Source organism: Schistocerca cancellata, chromosome 10, assembly GCF_023864275.1.
Source record: "Schistocerca cancellata isolate TAMUIC-IGC-003103 chromosome 10, iqSchCanc2.1, whole genome shotgun sequence".
NCBI lineage: Eukaryota > Metazoa > Arthropoda > Insecta > Orthoptera > Acrididae > Schistocerca > Schistocerca cancellata.
The window spans coordinates 49,057,658-49,073,156 of record NC_064635.1 but is presented as its reverse complement, the minus strand read 5'-3'; the positions used below and the strand labels follow the sequence as shown (position 1 = coordinate 49,073,156).

The 15,499-nt window shown below is 38.5% G+C and overlaps 1 protein-coding gene and 1 long non-coding RNA gene across 4 annotated transcripts in view; one reads left to right on the top strand and one right to left on the bottom strand.

The window, feature by feature from the left end:
• The window catches only part of LOC126106301 (uncharacterized), a 568,942-nt gene that overhangs the window by 437,229 nt on the left and 116,214 nt on the right, over positions 1–15,499 (bottom strand). The window contains exon 1 of one of the 2 annotated variants that reach the window (XR_007523326.1): positions 14,649–14,711. The exons of the other annotated variant lie outside the window; for it this stretch is intronic. This is a non-coding gene — a long non-coding RNA (uncharacterized LOC126106301). Of the gene's footprint in view, positions 1–14,648; positions 14,712–15,499 lie in introns of those variants that run through there. 2 annotated transcript variants of the gene reach the window in all.
• LOC126106298 (transmembrane protein 50B) overlaps positions 1–15,499 on the top strand; it is a 596,676-nt gene that overhangs the window by 467,546 nt on the left and 113,631 nt on the right. The window contains exon 4 of one of the 2 annotated variants that reach the window (XM_049912517.1): positions 11,847–12,137. The exons of the other annotated variant lie outside the window; for it this stretch is intronic. Within the exon in view, the coding sequence (XP_049768474.1) occupies positions 11,847–11,953 (107 nt within the window). The 3' untranslated portion in view covers positions 11,954–12,137. Of the gene's footprint in view, positions 1–11,846; positions 12,138–15,499 lie in introns of those variants that run through there. 2 annotated transcript variants of the gene reach the window in all.

Here is a 15,499-nt window from a genome sequence, read left to right as displayed (position 1 = left end):
TTTGAATATCGTTCAATTACACCAAAAAACTAAGACTGAGTGCAGTAAGTGCTCTGTCATTATATTTTATCATTCTTAAAAATGATCCTGTATCTTAATTCCAAGTGTAATTTATTTTTCACAAAGTAATTTCTTTAATATGAACGTTAACTACATACCTGGTCATTTGTTAGCAAGACCTCCATTAGGCAACAATGACATTTTGCCTGAAGCAAATTTTTATTCATTCTACTAAAATCAATGAATATAATATAATTTGAAGTAAAATGATTTTAAACAGTTTCAACTACAAAAGAGAATAATTGCACTTACCTTTTTCTATTGCCTTTGAAGTGGATCCTTTTGTTTGAGAATTTATAATACTTATAATCTGCAAAATTAATCAGTTTATAGAAATGGAACCATTTGATAATTAATTTGATCTAAAGTAAACAAAGTATTTGTTCAGCAGAAGTGAGCAATAAGAACCATTTTTGCTACAAAGTTACATGACAGGAAATAAGTACTACAAACAGGACTCAGTATTTACACATGTAATAATATTATAATCGGAAAATGAAAATGTAATCAAGTAAATATAAAGTTACCACAATAATAGAAATCAAATAGCTGCTATACACTAAAACGAAGGAGGCAGCAGCTGGTTTGAAAGTAGCAGTTTCCTTGCCAATCAATTACATTTATGTGGTATAAGCAGGTCTGGCTCCAGGATTGGGAAGGGGGAGGGGTGTTGCATGGAACCCAATATGCCAACACCCCAAGGGGGCAGGTATTTGGAGCAGTAAAATCTTGAGTTTTAATATTGTTCCGAACAGGTGAATTAAACAACACAATGAAAGAGTTGTGTAACTGATGAAGTTGTGAGAATAAATTTGAATATACAAATCATTCATAAAATATATTGTCATACTGGACCGAATTAACAATCTTGTGCCCAGAAAAAGTTTTTTTATGTTTACGGCCTAGTATCAGGCCATGCCCAATGCTTGTATCTTTTCAAGCTTTAGGTTATCATGGGCACATCTCGTGGGCCAGTTTGACATTGTAGACAATGTTCCATGTTCTGGACTTCACCACAGTTGCATTTGTTTGCATCATGTTCGAGGACCCACATAAGTAGATTTGTTTTGCACAGTGCTCCATGCATTCTGATGCAATTCAGTGTTCATCAAACCCTCCAGCTTGATTTATAACATGGTGGTTTTTCAGGTCTCATCATTAGAAATTTCAACAGAGATGCACAGAAGTTTTCGGATGAAAAAGCAAACAGATATCTGCAATGTAAGATCTACGTCTACATCCACACTCTGCAAACCCCTGTGAAGTTCCACTGTACCAATTAATAGGGATTCTTCCCACACCATTCATATAGGTTTCATAAACTGACATACTACCCCTCGAGATTCGCATCCTGCGACATCTGTGGGTGGAGGATGACACGGTGCCCGGTAAGTACCGTTAGGCCTTCAGGGAGAAGGTTTTAATGCCTGTGTGTGTGTGTGTGTGTGCTGTAATTATTCTAATCTTGTCCTCATTCCCTATGTGAGCAATATGTAGGGTGGGGGGGAGTGTATTCTTAGAGTCATCATTTAAAGCTTGTTCATGAAACTTTGTTAATGGACTTCGTTGCAATAATTTGTGTGTCTTCAAGTGTCTGCCAGTTCAGTTTCTTCTGCATCACTGCAACACTCTCCCACAGGTCAAATGAACCCATATCCATTTGTGCTGCCCTTCTCTGTACATGCTCACTATCCCTTGTTAGTCCTATTTTGCACTGGTCTCTCACATTTGAGCAATATTTTACAACTAGTCATATGAGTGATTTGTAAGCCATATCCTTTGTACAATGATTGCACTTCCCCAGTATTCTACTAACAAATCGAAGTCTACCATCTGCTTGAACCACAACTGAGCCTATATGATCATTCCTTTTCATATACTACTCAGTGTTACACCTAGATATTTGCATGAGTTAGCCAATTTCGACTGCGACTCACTGACATTATGGTCACAGGATAGTACTTTTTTTCGTTTTGTGAAGTGCTCTATTTCACATTTATGAACATTGAAAGCAGGTTGCCAACCTATGCAATATTTTGAAATCTTATTAAAATCTAATTGAATATTCATTAACGACAAATGCATTACCTGCAAAAAGACTGAGGTTACTAGTAATATTGTTACGAGGTCATTAATATTAAACATGAACAGAAACAGTCCCAAAACAGTTCCCTGGGCTACACCCAAATTTACTTCGACATTTGGCGATGAATCTCCATCCCAGGTAACATGCTGTGTCCTCCCTTTCAAAAAGTCCTCAACCCAGTCAAAAATTTCACTTGCCCGTATGATAAAACTTTTGACAATATGTGTAGGAGTGGTACTGAATCAAATGCTTTTCTGAAGTCAACCAATATTCCATCTACCTGACTGCCTTGACCCAATGCTGTAAGTGTGTCAGTTGAGGAAAGTGTAACATGGGTTTCACATAGTCGATGTTTTCAGAATCCATGCTGGTTGGTATGGAGGTCATCCCATTCAATACAGGTCTACCTGATTATGTTTCAACTCTCTATATATTTCTAATATTCTACAACAAATTAGTGTCAAGGACATTAGACAACAGTTTTGTGGATTGCGTCTATTGCCCTTTTTATATATGGGGTTATCTGTGCTTTCTTCCACCTACTGGGAACGGTTTTTTTTTTTAAGCGATCTATACTACATTTTAGTTAGAAGAGGGGCTAACTAGGCCACAAATTCAATACAGAATCTAATAAGGATTCCAATACACCTCTGAGCTTTGTTCAATTTTAATGATTTCAGCTGCTTCTCAACCCCACTGAAATTAATATTTGCATCACTTATCTTTACATTGGTATGAGGATTAAATTGGGACAGTTCTCCCTGACTTTCATTTATAAAGGAGCATTTACAAACAGATTTAAGGATTTCAGGTTTTGCTTTGCTATCCATAATTTCAGGTCCTGTCTCATTCGCTAGGGACAAGACAATAACTTTGGTGCTATGTTGATATATAGGCAGGAGTTAGTGAAGCACAATAGAGTAGAGGAACATGGAGGTTACTGAGACAACATATGTAAAGGCTGTCAGGGGCACCAAATTTAGTGGGCAGGACTCATAGATGACACAGAAATAGAAATTGAAGGTAACAAAGCAAAAGCAGAATGCTGAAACCTATTTTAAAGTGTTCCTTTACAAAGCAAAACCCAGGATTAATAGCCCAGTTTAATATTAACTCCACTGCAAAGATAAGTGAAATAAGTATTAATGTCAACAGCATTGAGAAACAGCTGAAGTATATAAAACCGAACAGGGCCCATGGGAATCCCTGTCAAATTGTATACTCAATTTGCAGCTGCCTCCTGTAACCATACCATAGTGTAGATCCCTCAAACAAAAATCTGTACCCAGTAGTTTGAAGAAAGCAGAGGTCACATTTGTCTACAAGGAGAGCAATAGAAATGAAACTCAGAACTGTCCAATACCAGTAACACCCATATGTAGCAGAATGTTGGGACTTGATCTAGACTCAAACATAAAGAGGTACCTTGAGCAAAATGGCTGACAGCCAGTACGGATTCTGAAAACATTTGTCATGTGAAACCCACCTTGCGGTTTACTCATAATGTTCTGAAAGCCATGATTCAAAGTAAAACTATTCCATGTGTCTGGAAGCTGCACATGCTTCTGAACAGAAACAAAATGTTCCATAAAAACATGGGAGAACTGTGGTGTCACCGCCAGACACCACACTTGCTAGGTGGTAGCCTTTAAATCGGCCGTGGTCCATTAGTATACGTCGGACCCGCGTGTCGCCACTATCAGTGATTGCAGACCGAGCGCCGCCACACGGCAGGTCTAGAGAGACTTTCTAGCACTCGCCCCAGTTGTACAGCCGACTTTGCTAGCGATAGTTCACTGACAAATTACGCTCTCATTTGCCGAGACAATAGTTAGCATAGCCTTCAGCTACGTCATTTGCTACGACCTAGCAATGCGCCATTATCAACTGCTATTTATCTTGTGATGCATGTACCGTCAGACCGATGTTCACCAATTATGGATTAAAGTTAAGTATTCCAACAGCTACGTACTTTATTTGCTAGACTCAAATCCTTTAACTGTTCCAGACCTCACGCCAGCCTGCGTGAGCTTAAATGCGTGCCTTTCGGCTTCACCTCCTAGTGGCTTGGCTGTCTTGACAAGTCACAACAAGAACTGCCATAAGTCAGTAACATCTTGCACGATATTTCGGCACAAAGTCTTTTGGCCATCTTCAGGTGAGTACAGCTGTAGAAGTACTGGTGAATACGCGCTGAGCTCTGCTATTTAAAGCCAAAGGGGGCTGCATTGTGCATACGCTGCACATGTACTGTTTAGCGTGTGCGTTCACAACTCCGTGTGCTGCGCATGTACTGTTTAGCATGTGCGTTCACAACTCCGTGCGCTGCGCCTGGCGCCCTCCGCGGTGATAACTTGGCATTTCATTATCAGATCGATCTTCATCTTTATACTGATAACTACGTTGACTACAAAGTTTCTCTACAACAGAAGGCTCCTTGAGGATCTCTTGTTAATTTGACAGAGAAAGATTTTGATGATGCGACTATGTCTGTGTTAGAAAAAGGTCTGAATTTTGCCCCCACACCTGTTTCACCACCATTTGTAGACTTCGTCAGTGCCATTGAAGAAGCTGCATGCCATCTTGATACAGATAAAGCAGAGGATGTCTGACATGAGTCTTGTCGTGTGCTGACTAGAGGTGCACCTATGAAGAGTAATATCCCACCTATGGAAAGGAGAGCTCTCCGTAATTTAAGAGCAGATATGGATACAGTTGTCTTAAAATCGAACAAAGGAAATTCTACGGTTCTTACGACAAAGGATGATTACATCAATAAGATCAATGTTGTATTATGTGATTTCACCTATCACAAAATTGATAAGGACCCCACGAACCGAGTTATGCGAAAAACAGCAGAACTCTTGTCAAATAGTTCTCTATCGAAGGAGGTCATCAAGAGATTGAAACCAAATAGTGCGGTTCCTCCCAGGCTATATGGACTGCCAAAGATCTGTAAGGAAAATGTACCATTACGTCCAATCATGAGCAACATTGGGGCAGCCACCTACAACATAGCAAAATTTCTGGCATCACTGCTTAAACTAGTTATAGGCAAATGCCCTCATCACATAAAAAACTCTAGTGATTTTATCAGCCATATTCAGTCTTTAAAGCTGCAAAGCAACGACTTGCTGGTCAGCCTTGACGTGGTTTCTCTCTTTACCAAGGTGCCTCTTCTAGATTCATTACACCTGATGGTAATATGTTTGATGCAGATATTACAACATTGTTTGAGCATACTCTCTCTTCTACATATTTTACATTCAACAATGAATTTTATCAACAATCTGACGGTGTCATCATGGGGAGTCCTTTGTCTCCCCTGCTGGCAAATCTTTTTATGGAAGGTTTTGAAGAGAGAGCTCTCAACTCTGCCACTTTTAAACCGACAGTGTTTTGTCATTATGTGGATGACACCTTTTTAGTATGGCCTCATGGCGTGGACCGTCTCCACGAATTTTTACATCATATGAATTCCATACATGAAAATATTAAGTTTACTATGGAAACTGAAAAATGTGGTTGTTTGCCATTTTTAGATGTTCTGGTACGACGCAAGAATGATGGCACACTTGGTCATTCGGTGTATAGAAAACCGACCCATACAGGTTTGTATCTGCAAGCTACCAGTTGCCATCATCCAGCACAAACAATGGGTGTCCTTAAAACTTTAATCCACCATGCCCATACTATTTCTGACGTCAACAGTCTTCAAGTGGAACTGAAACACCTGCAAAAAGTATTCATGATGAATGGCTTTTCAACTAAGCAAGTGAACAGAGCTATGCAGTCCTACAAATGACACAACAAGGAAGAAGAAGAGGTCTTCAGGTCAATGGCTTATCGACCTTTTATTGGGAACATCTCGTCACAGATAGGTAGAATATTGAGGAAGCATCAAGTTAGAGTCATCTTTCGCCCTCCTCCGAAAATATCATCACTGGTGGGATCCGTTAAGGATGACCTGGGCCTACATAAATCAGGTGTCTACAAGATTCTGTGTGATTGCGGCAAGTCATATATAGGGCAGACAACAAGAACGGTACAGGAACGTATTGTAGAACACCAGCGGCATACCCGTCTTCTCCAACCTACCAAGTCCGCAATCGCTGAACATTGTATTTCTACTGGCCATTCCATGAATTACAATGTTACAAAAATTGTGGCTCAAACATCAAATTTCTGGAGTTCAATTATAAATGAATCCATAGAAATAAAATTGTCAGACAGTGAGTCTCTTATCAATCGAGATAGCGGTTACCAGTTAAATTCCGCTTGGAATCCTGTTGTAGAGGAACTTCGTAGTCAACGTAGTTATTGGTATAAAGATGAAGATCGATCTGATATCGAAATGCCAAGTTTCCACTGCGGAGGACGCCAGGCGCAGCGCACGGAGTTGTGAATATGCACGCTAAACAGTACATGCGCAGCACATGCACAGTGCAGCCCCTTTGGCTTTAAATAGCAGAGCTCAGCGATTATTTTCCAGTACTTCTACAGCTATACGCACCTGAAGATGGCCAAAAGACTTTGTGCTGAAATATTGTGGCAAGATGTTACTGACTTACGCAGTTCTCCTGTGTTTTTGTGGAACAATCAGTATGTCGGGAAAGTTTCAAACATCACATCAAGAAACAAGATGTATTTTAATTTCATCCTTTTCAACCCACAGGCAAGTATGGTGGATCCATTGCTGTTCATGATGTATGTTAATGATGCGCCACACATCATTAATAGCAATCTTAGAATTTTCGTAGATGGTGCAGTTACCTATAATGAAGTACTGTCAAGTAACGGAAAGTCGAGGTTTGAATATAAAAAATATTAAGAAAAGGATAGATTTCAACTCACCCTAAAGGTGACATGTTGAGTTGCAGGAGGACACACTCAGCTTGCGGTCAAAGTCTTCTTCAGGAAAGAGAACACACACACATTCATTTAAGCAAGCACATGTCACACAAATGTGGTCACTATCTCTGGCAGCTCTAACCAGAACACGTTTCAGTTGGGACTGCTACAGATGGTGGTCATATGTGCTTGGCGTGAGTGTGCTTTTTGTGTGTGTGAGGGGTGGTGGAGGAGGGGGGGGGGGGGGGTTGTGCGCATGCCCGCCCACCTTTTTCTGAAGAAGGTTTTGGCTGAAAGCTGAATGTGTACTGGTCTTTTTGGTGTGCCTGTGTGCACTTGGAATTGTCATCTGTATGGTGAGAAGCAGTCTATGCTTTTCCTAATATTGTTGAAGTACTGTCAAAGCTTCACCAATGTCCATCAGATCTTGATAAGATTTTAAAATGCTTTCTTACTTTTAAAAATGGCAGCTCAGTAATTGACCAACTAGTCTGTTCACTGGGATTGTTTAAAGTAACAGAGTTGTGATAAACTGATAATGTCATGAAGATTTTCTTTCATTAGATGATTTCTTATAATTTTTGAACAGGGCTAACTTGACAAGAATGCGCCACCGACCATTTCATTCAACTCTTGGCTGTCAGTCATGTAGTTACAGTTCATTTGCAGAATTTCTTTAGAAAGTCGGAGATTAATTTCATGAAGGTCAGTCAAAATTGTTTGTTGTTTAAAAGAAAAAAAGAAAGCATTTATGCTGTGTCCAGCATGACTGACTTGTGATTTACAAGGAGATAGAAGCATCCTTAAAGATACATTTACGAGGGCTGTGAACAAATAAGTACTTGAAACAGTTATGAAGAACCAAGACAATATTTTCAGTGTTACTTCACTGTCAATGCACATTTATTTTTGTAAAATGCAATATTGACGATCAGTGTTCTTTTAGCAGAATCTTTCAATTTTACAGAATAATGGAGCATTTTTTAAAGACTTCACAAAATGCAGCCTGTTTCTAGTATGACGGTACTGTTTTTGAAGATGTCAGACAGAACAGTGACTCTAGCAACATTTGTGAAAGGATGATCAGCAAGGACTTGCTGTGGCATGGCCCACTGTGCCTACTGAAAGAATCTTGTAAGATGATGTGTATGAAATATTGAAATAAAAACCAATTACATATTCAGTGACAATACAAAAGATATGAATGATAGATAGTTATTCACAATTGGTAATGAAGTTATTTTGATCAGCTGTGTATTCTTCAAATCAAATGGTATTAATATTAGGTTATGTTTTCAGGAGTAAGGAGTCTTTGAAGCTGTGCAGTTTTTCCAGCATTTTCTGATAAAGCTCGTCAAGAACATTCTAGAAACAAAAATTTTATATTTGAGATTTAACTAACATGTTTTTTCTGATAAGAATGTATAGATTTGAATACAGACAAAATTAGGGCTACAAGACAGTAAAATTTGATTTTTGAAAGATTTACATTCTAGAATTTGAATAACTGCAACAACTTCTTTTACTAATTTATGGAATTACGAAATTCTGGAAGAGGGCATATTAGTGAAATATAGTTTTCAAATGAGGTATAGGTATGTCAGTCATAAAACAAATACTTACTTCTGTAGCTGGATTTTTAAGTTCAACTAGTATCAAAGAATTTTACATTTTGAAAATTTCGTTAAATAAAATTGTTTTTGTGTAAAATATTAACTTTTCGTTTGTCAGCCAAGTCTGTCATACTGATCAATAAGGATTATGAAAGCACAGAATGTAAAAGGATTTTTGTACTTTGTGTACTTGTGGTATATGAATTGTTAGAGGAAAAGTAATAAAGTGAAAGGAATATCATTTGCATTAGGAGTGATGTCAAGCAAGTGAAACTAGTCCACCTGAAACAAATGTTGTCCAGTCACGTTAATATGACCACCTGTCAATAGGCTGAATAATCATATTTTGCAGTGCAGATAGCTGCCGGATATGCAAGTGGGGTCTGAGGTTCTGGAAGGTACTAACAGGGATGTGGAGCCATCGAGGTGGTCCCACAGATTCTTGGTTGGATTTACATCTGGAAAGTTTGGTGGACAGGGGAATCCAGTAAACTCATCCTGGAGCTCTTTGAACAACACACGTACATGTGACTTGTCCTGCTGGTAGGTGCAATTGTGCCGAGGAAAAACATATTGCTTTCATGGGTGGACATGGTCCCCGAGGACAGTTTCATACTTGGGTTGCTCCATTGTGCCATTCAGAATGATGATATCACCCAAGGAATGGCATGAAAATGTTTCCCAGACCATAATGCTCCCTGCTCTAATGATCATTGCAGAGTATTTGCTTTTATCCAACAGAGCATAAAACGTGATTCATCTGACGAGGCCACCTGTTGCCACTTGGTGGACTTCATTTACAGTACTGGCATGCAAAATCCAGCCTTCATTGTCAATGAACAGCAGTCACCATGGGTGCAAGAACCAGGCACCTGCTGCAGATGCTCATACGCACCAACATTTGCAGAATGGTCAGTGCGAAGAGACAGTTGGTAGCCCCTCGGTTCATCTGGGTGGTCAGTTGCTCAACAGTTGCATGCTATTCACTCGTACACATTTCTGCAGCTGTAGTCACCCCTGTCTATGGCCCGTGGTGCACCATAGCTGCCTCCGTGCCACTTTTGGATAGTGTCATTTTGCCGTGCACAATGCCATTTAATTACAGCGACACGAGAACAGTTAAATCTTAAGAAATTTTGGTCTTATGTCAAAGCGGTAGGTGGATCAAAACAAAATGTCCAGACACTCTGTGACCAAAATGGTACTGAAACAGAGGATGACAGACTAAAGGCCGAAATACTAAATGTCTTTTTCCATAGCTGTTACACAGAGGAAGACTGCACTGTATTTCCTTCTCTAGATTGTCGCACAGATGACAAAATGGTAGATATCGAAATAGATGACAGAGGGATAGAGAAAAAATTAAAATCGCTCAAAAGAGGAAAGGCCACTGGACCTGATGGGATACCAGTTCGATTTTACACAGAGTACGTGAAGGAACTTAGCCCCCTTCTTGCAGCGGTGTACCGTAGGTCTATAGAGGAGCGTAGCGTTCCAAAGGATTGGAAAAGGGCACAGGTCATCCCTGTTTTCAAGAAGGGACATCGAACAGATGTGCAGAACTATAGACCTATATCTCTAACGTCGATCAGTTGTAGAATTTTGGAACACGTATTATGTTTGAGTATGACTTTTCTGGAGACTAGAAATCTACTCTGTAGGATTCAGCATGGTTTTGAAAAAGATGGTCGTGTGAAACCCAGCTCGCGCTATTTGTCCACGAGACTCAGAGGGCCATAGACATGTGTTCCCAGGTAGATGCCGTGTTTCTTGAATTCCGCAAGGCGTTCGATACAGTTCCCCACAGTCGTTTAATGAACAAAGTAATGACATATGGACTATCAGACCAATTGTGTGATTGGATTGAAGAGTTCCTAAATAACAGAACGCAGCATGTCATTCTCAATGGAGAGAAGTCTTCTGAAGTAAGAGTGATTTCAGGTGTGCCGCAGGGGAGTGTCGTAGGACCATTGCTATTCACAATATATATAAATGACCTTGTGGATGACATCGGAAGTTCACTGAGGCTTTTTGCGGATGATGCTGTGGTATATCGAGAGGTTGTAACAATGGAAAATTGTACTGAAATGCAGGAGGATCTGCAGCGAATTGACGCATGGTGTGCAGGGAATGGTAATTTAATCTCAATGTAGACAAGTGTAATGTGCTGTGAATACATAGAAAGAAAGATCCCTTATCATTTAGCTACAATATAGCTGGTCAGCAGCTGGAAGCAGTTAATTCCATAAATTATCTGGGAGTACGCATTAGGAGTGATTTAAAATGGAATGATCATATAAAGTTGATCGTCAGTAAAGCAGATGCCAGATTGAGATTCATTGGAAGAATCCTAAGGAAATGAAGTCCGGAAACAAAGGAAGTAGGTTACAGTACGCTTGTTCGTCCACTGCTTGAATACTGCTCCGTAGTGTGGGACCCGTACCAGATAGGGTTGATAGAAGATATAGAGAAGATCCAACGGAGAGCAGCGCGCTTCGTTACAGGATCATTTAGTAATCGCGAAAGCGTTACGGAGATGATAGATAAACTCCAGTGGAAGACTCTTCAGGAGAGACGCTCAGTAGCTCGGTATGGGCTTTTGTTGAAGTTTTGAGAACATACCATCACCGAGGAGTCAAGCAATATGTTGCTCCCTCCTACATATATCTCATGAAGAGACCATGGGGATAAAATCAGAGAGATTAGAGCCCACACAGAGGCATACCGACAATACTTCTTTACACGAGCAATACGAGACTGTAATAGAAGGGAGAACCAATAGAGGTACTCAAGGTACCCTCCTCCATGCACCGTCAGGTGGCTTGCGGAGTATGGATGTATATGTAGATGTAGAATAAACATAGCCATATCAGAAGTGCTTCCACTTTTGGCCCAAATGCCAATGATCGTGCCCTTTTGGATGTCAGATAAATCACTCTGTTTCCAACTGCACTGTCTTCTGTGCCCCTTTATACACAATCCACAGCTGGTGTTGTCATCTGCTCTGTGTCGGTGGTTCATTAATGTGACTTGAAAGTGTAACTTGTCAACAGTAGTGTATATGTATATATTTTTATATTTCAGTTTCAAACCAAACTTATGCCTATAGAAAAACATATTAATTTTTTTATTTTGACTCATGATCATATTTTGTGACAGTGTTTTTGTGAAGATTGATAAAGCAATTGTATAATTTTTTTATTTTGTTGTAACAATGTTTTTTTCTTGATTTTCAGGCCAAGAAAGGTCATATCCAGGTGTTGGTCTTTTTCTACAGAATGCATTTATTTTCATCGGCTCCCTTGTATTTAAGTTTGGTAGAGTCGAAGACCACTGGAACTGAACTGCGTACTGTGATATATAAAACTAGAGGTTTACTAGACATTTTTCAAGTTGCCGCTTTTATATGCTGTTAGGTATGTGGTTTAAAGAAATTTTCACAGAGACTGGAGGATTTATCTCCTTGATGTACAGCACTGGAAAATTGTATCATCATCACATCATTCGGCTCTGAGTATTGTCAATGGAAGATTGCAGAAGCAGCATGGAAGCAGTAACCTGTTGTCTGAACATGGAAGTGTGTATCTAAAATTTTTATTTTGAATTATGGAAACTTATGAGTTGCTGCTCTTGATGTCTAGGCAATCATGTCAGTGTTAAAAATTTTCACAATAATTAAACTAAAGTGTTTGTAAACATTCCATACATAGAAGCTGTAACCCTGATAACGAAGTTTTTTATGATAAAATAAATTGCATTGTCTGCTTTGTATAATTCAGTTTTAAATATTGATATACTGTATCACTTTTTCTGTAAACACCCATGAAATATGTGCCTCTGCTTCTAGAGTACCACAAGAAAGTAAAGAGCAAGTAACATAGACTCTTGCTATTAGCTAAATTTTTTTACTGCACATAAGGTAGGCTGGCTAAAGTATACTGTGTGTTTATCATTGTTTTGTGTGTGTGTGTTGTATAGATTGTAATAGAATCAGTTCATGCAGGAAACATGCCTCTATCTTTCTGATAATTTCAGCTGAAGCCTCTCACAAGTTTAGTATGATGAACAAAACTTCAGAACACTTGCCTGTTGTCTGATATTAGGTCTGTTGTATGCATTTTTTAAGGGAGCTTTGATGACTACTTTTTTATAGCCCTAGTATGTGAAGAGCAACAATTTCAATTCAGAATTTCTTAAGTTACCAGTCATTTCTTGTGACAATCCATGCATCATAACATGTCGTGGAATCACATGTATTCATTTAGTTTAAAATCCAGTTATAGATGGGCCTTATGTACTAACATACTCCAGTTGGTTCGAAAATTGAAACCAGATGAGATGATGCATTGGATGAGATGTTGGACACACATTTAGGGAAGGGTATTATTTCTTTACTTTGAAAAGTTTTTGGATGTATCAAAATCCCTTCAACAAGTCATAAGCCAACTCACGTCATCATCTTTGTCTACCTGTGCTTGAACCTCTAAATATCCTGTTTTTGGAACAGTAAAAATTGTAAAAATTACATCAGAGAAAAGAAATTCTTTCTTATGCTGTATCTAGCAAGCTAATACAAGCTGTTCATATTTGTGTACATCGTACTCAGTCTGGAATCTCTCAGCATATCATATTATTACTAGTGTGTTGGAAAAGGGATACACAGATATCTGCGATGTTTGTGTTGTTAAATTTGAACATCAGAATGCATGATCTCGCTGCAATATCTTCTCATGCTTCCAGCAGCATCAAGTGCCTGTACATCCACGAGCTTTCAACAATGCTCCTCGGCCATTGTTAAATGGCATCTGACTGTGAGGTTGCTTGCCTTGTTTTGTATTGCCATCGCATCAGATGTCACATCACAAATACTCAGTTCATCGTCATACAAGGCGTTGTTTTTATCCTGTGCCTGCCACACCTGTTGTAACCTTACGGTGGCTGTGTCCATGGTGTATTCAGCTGCAAGCCATTGTCTTTATTGATGGTTATATATTTCTATATCAATAACTTCTTCTGTTACAGTTTCTAGAAACCATTAGGCTTCATTATAAGTGTCATTAAATGCAATTTTATGTCCATGCGTGTTCAACTGGGTAGCTAATTTCTCTGGGTAGCATAGTCACAAACACTTTGTGTTCAAACATGTTGTTCCATTGTGTGCAAGGTCCATCTGACATAATACTGTCAGTACTCAGTGTATTTTAAAATGTCTTGCTATCGTCTATGGACGTCAGAAGTGAATATGTAAACATTTGATGTGTTTGGGAGCCCACAGATTTTATTTGGGAGGATCTTGTATTAGAAATCGTTGACCATAAATTTGTTTCAAACTTTGTGTACATAACCATCTGTGAAAGTCTGCATATTAGCTTTGTTTATGTGTTCACATTGAGCATTCTTAAATCAGATCTAATAAGTGTGTGGATTTTCTCGATGAAAATAGTCATGAATGAGATACAAAATAATTTCATATGTGAATGGCAAATTTTTGTAAGACTTTTGTCCTGTATTTAACAAATCTCTTCATATACCTTTTTGCTAAGATGTATATATTAATTTAGTAATTATTTGTAATGCACCACATTTTGAAGTATATGGTGAAACATTGTTGATTATACATAAATGGAATAGGAATGTGTACTGACGTACATTCCAAAAGTTGGTGCAATAACACTGTCTGGTGTCTGACAACTGCTCAGTTTGCATATAAACAAAAGATTGCTTTGTTGTTGAGGTTTAACCCTCAAGCAGGCATGCCTACGTATAAGGGGCACCATTCACAATAACATTGTCTTGTACTACTCCATTGCTGCTTTACAATTGAGAGCCCATTATCTATTCCTTCATTATTGCTTCAGATAACACACTGCTAAGTCATGCTGTCATATGTCCCAGTGAGCAGCAATAATATACAATAAACGGCAAGCTAGGTGAGAAAAAAAAATTATGATCCATGCAAGATAATGACGCAGGTTCTAAAGCAGGTGGCACAATCTCACATTGAGGAATTTGTAATCGAATAAGTGTTTGGTTGGGACCTGATGCAACTACGTTTTTTAATGACTTGGGTGGGTCATTACTGTAACACTTGTGCATGTCAGTGGAGTAAAATGATGACAGTTTTTTATTTTAGTTAAGCAGTGATTTAGCTCATAGAATGTAGGTTTATTTTTTTGTTGTTTAGTTAAACTAAGGTAAAACTCTGATTTTGCTCATTACTGTGGCAACATGAAGACCACTATCCTTTACATGTACAAAGTACATCATGTTCCCCTCACCCACTCAAGGATTAAGTAGTTAGTGATATCATAGCCAACCATCGTAACATGTACTTCTGCTTTAGGTATTTTGGTATAATTTTGTTAAGAACTCAAACTATGGAAAGCCCAGGTTGGAATACCAATGACATTATAGAAAGGAAAGGTTGCTATAAAACTTTTTATTTTGAATATTCATGGGCTAAAAATTGTGTGTTCTCTTATTCTTATTTATTTTGTGATTCTTCAGTTGGATGTTGGCAATAATACATCAAATCATAGTCACCTGGTAGTGCCTTTATTAATGTAACATGCAATAATGTAAATTGTTTTTCTTTGATGCAACATTGAGATAAAACAATGATCTATATGTATAACATACTTACCGGTAATGCTTGTTCACATGCACAAGAAGGCTATTTGTCAAGTGTATTAGAAATGCTTACGAAACATCTGAATTATGGCACCAGACACTCATCATCTTTCTTGATTTTTGTAGGAAACAGGAGAAAGAGGATATATATATTGTGCTGAAGGTTTTCATTATGAGAAGTCATATCGTAGACGGTTATGATTACCCTAGATCTGTTTATAGCAATTAGTTTGTGATAAGTCTAAAACATATTAATTAG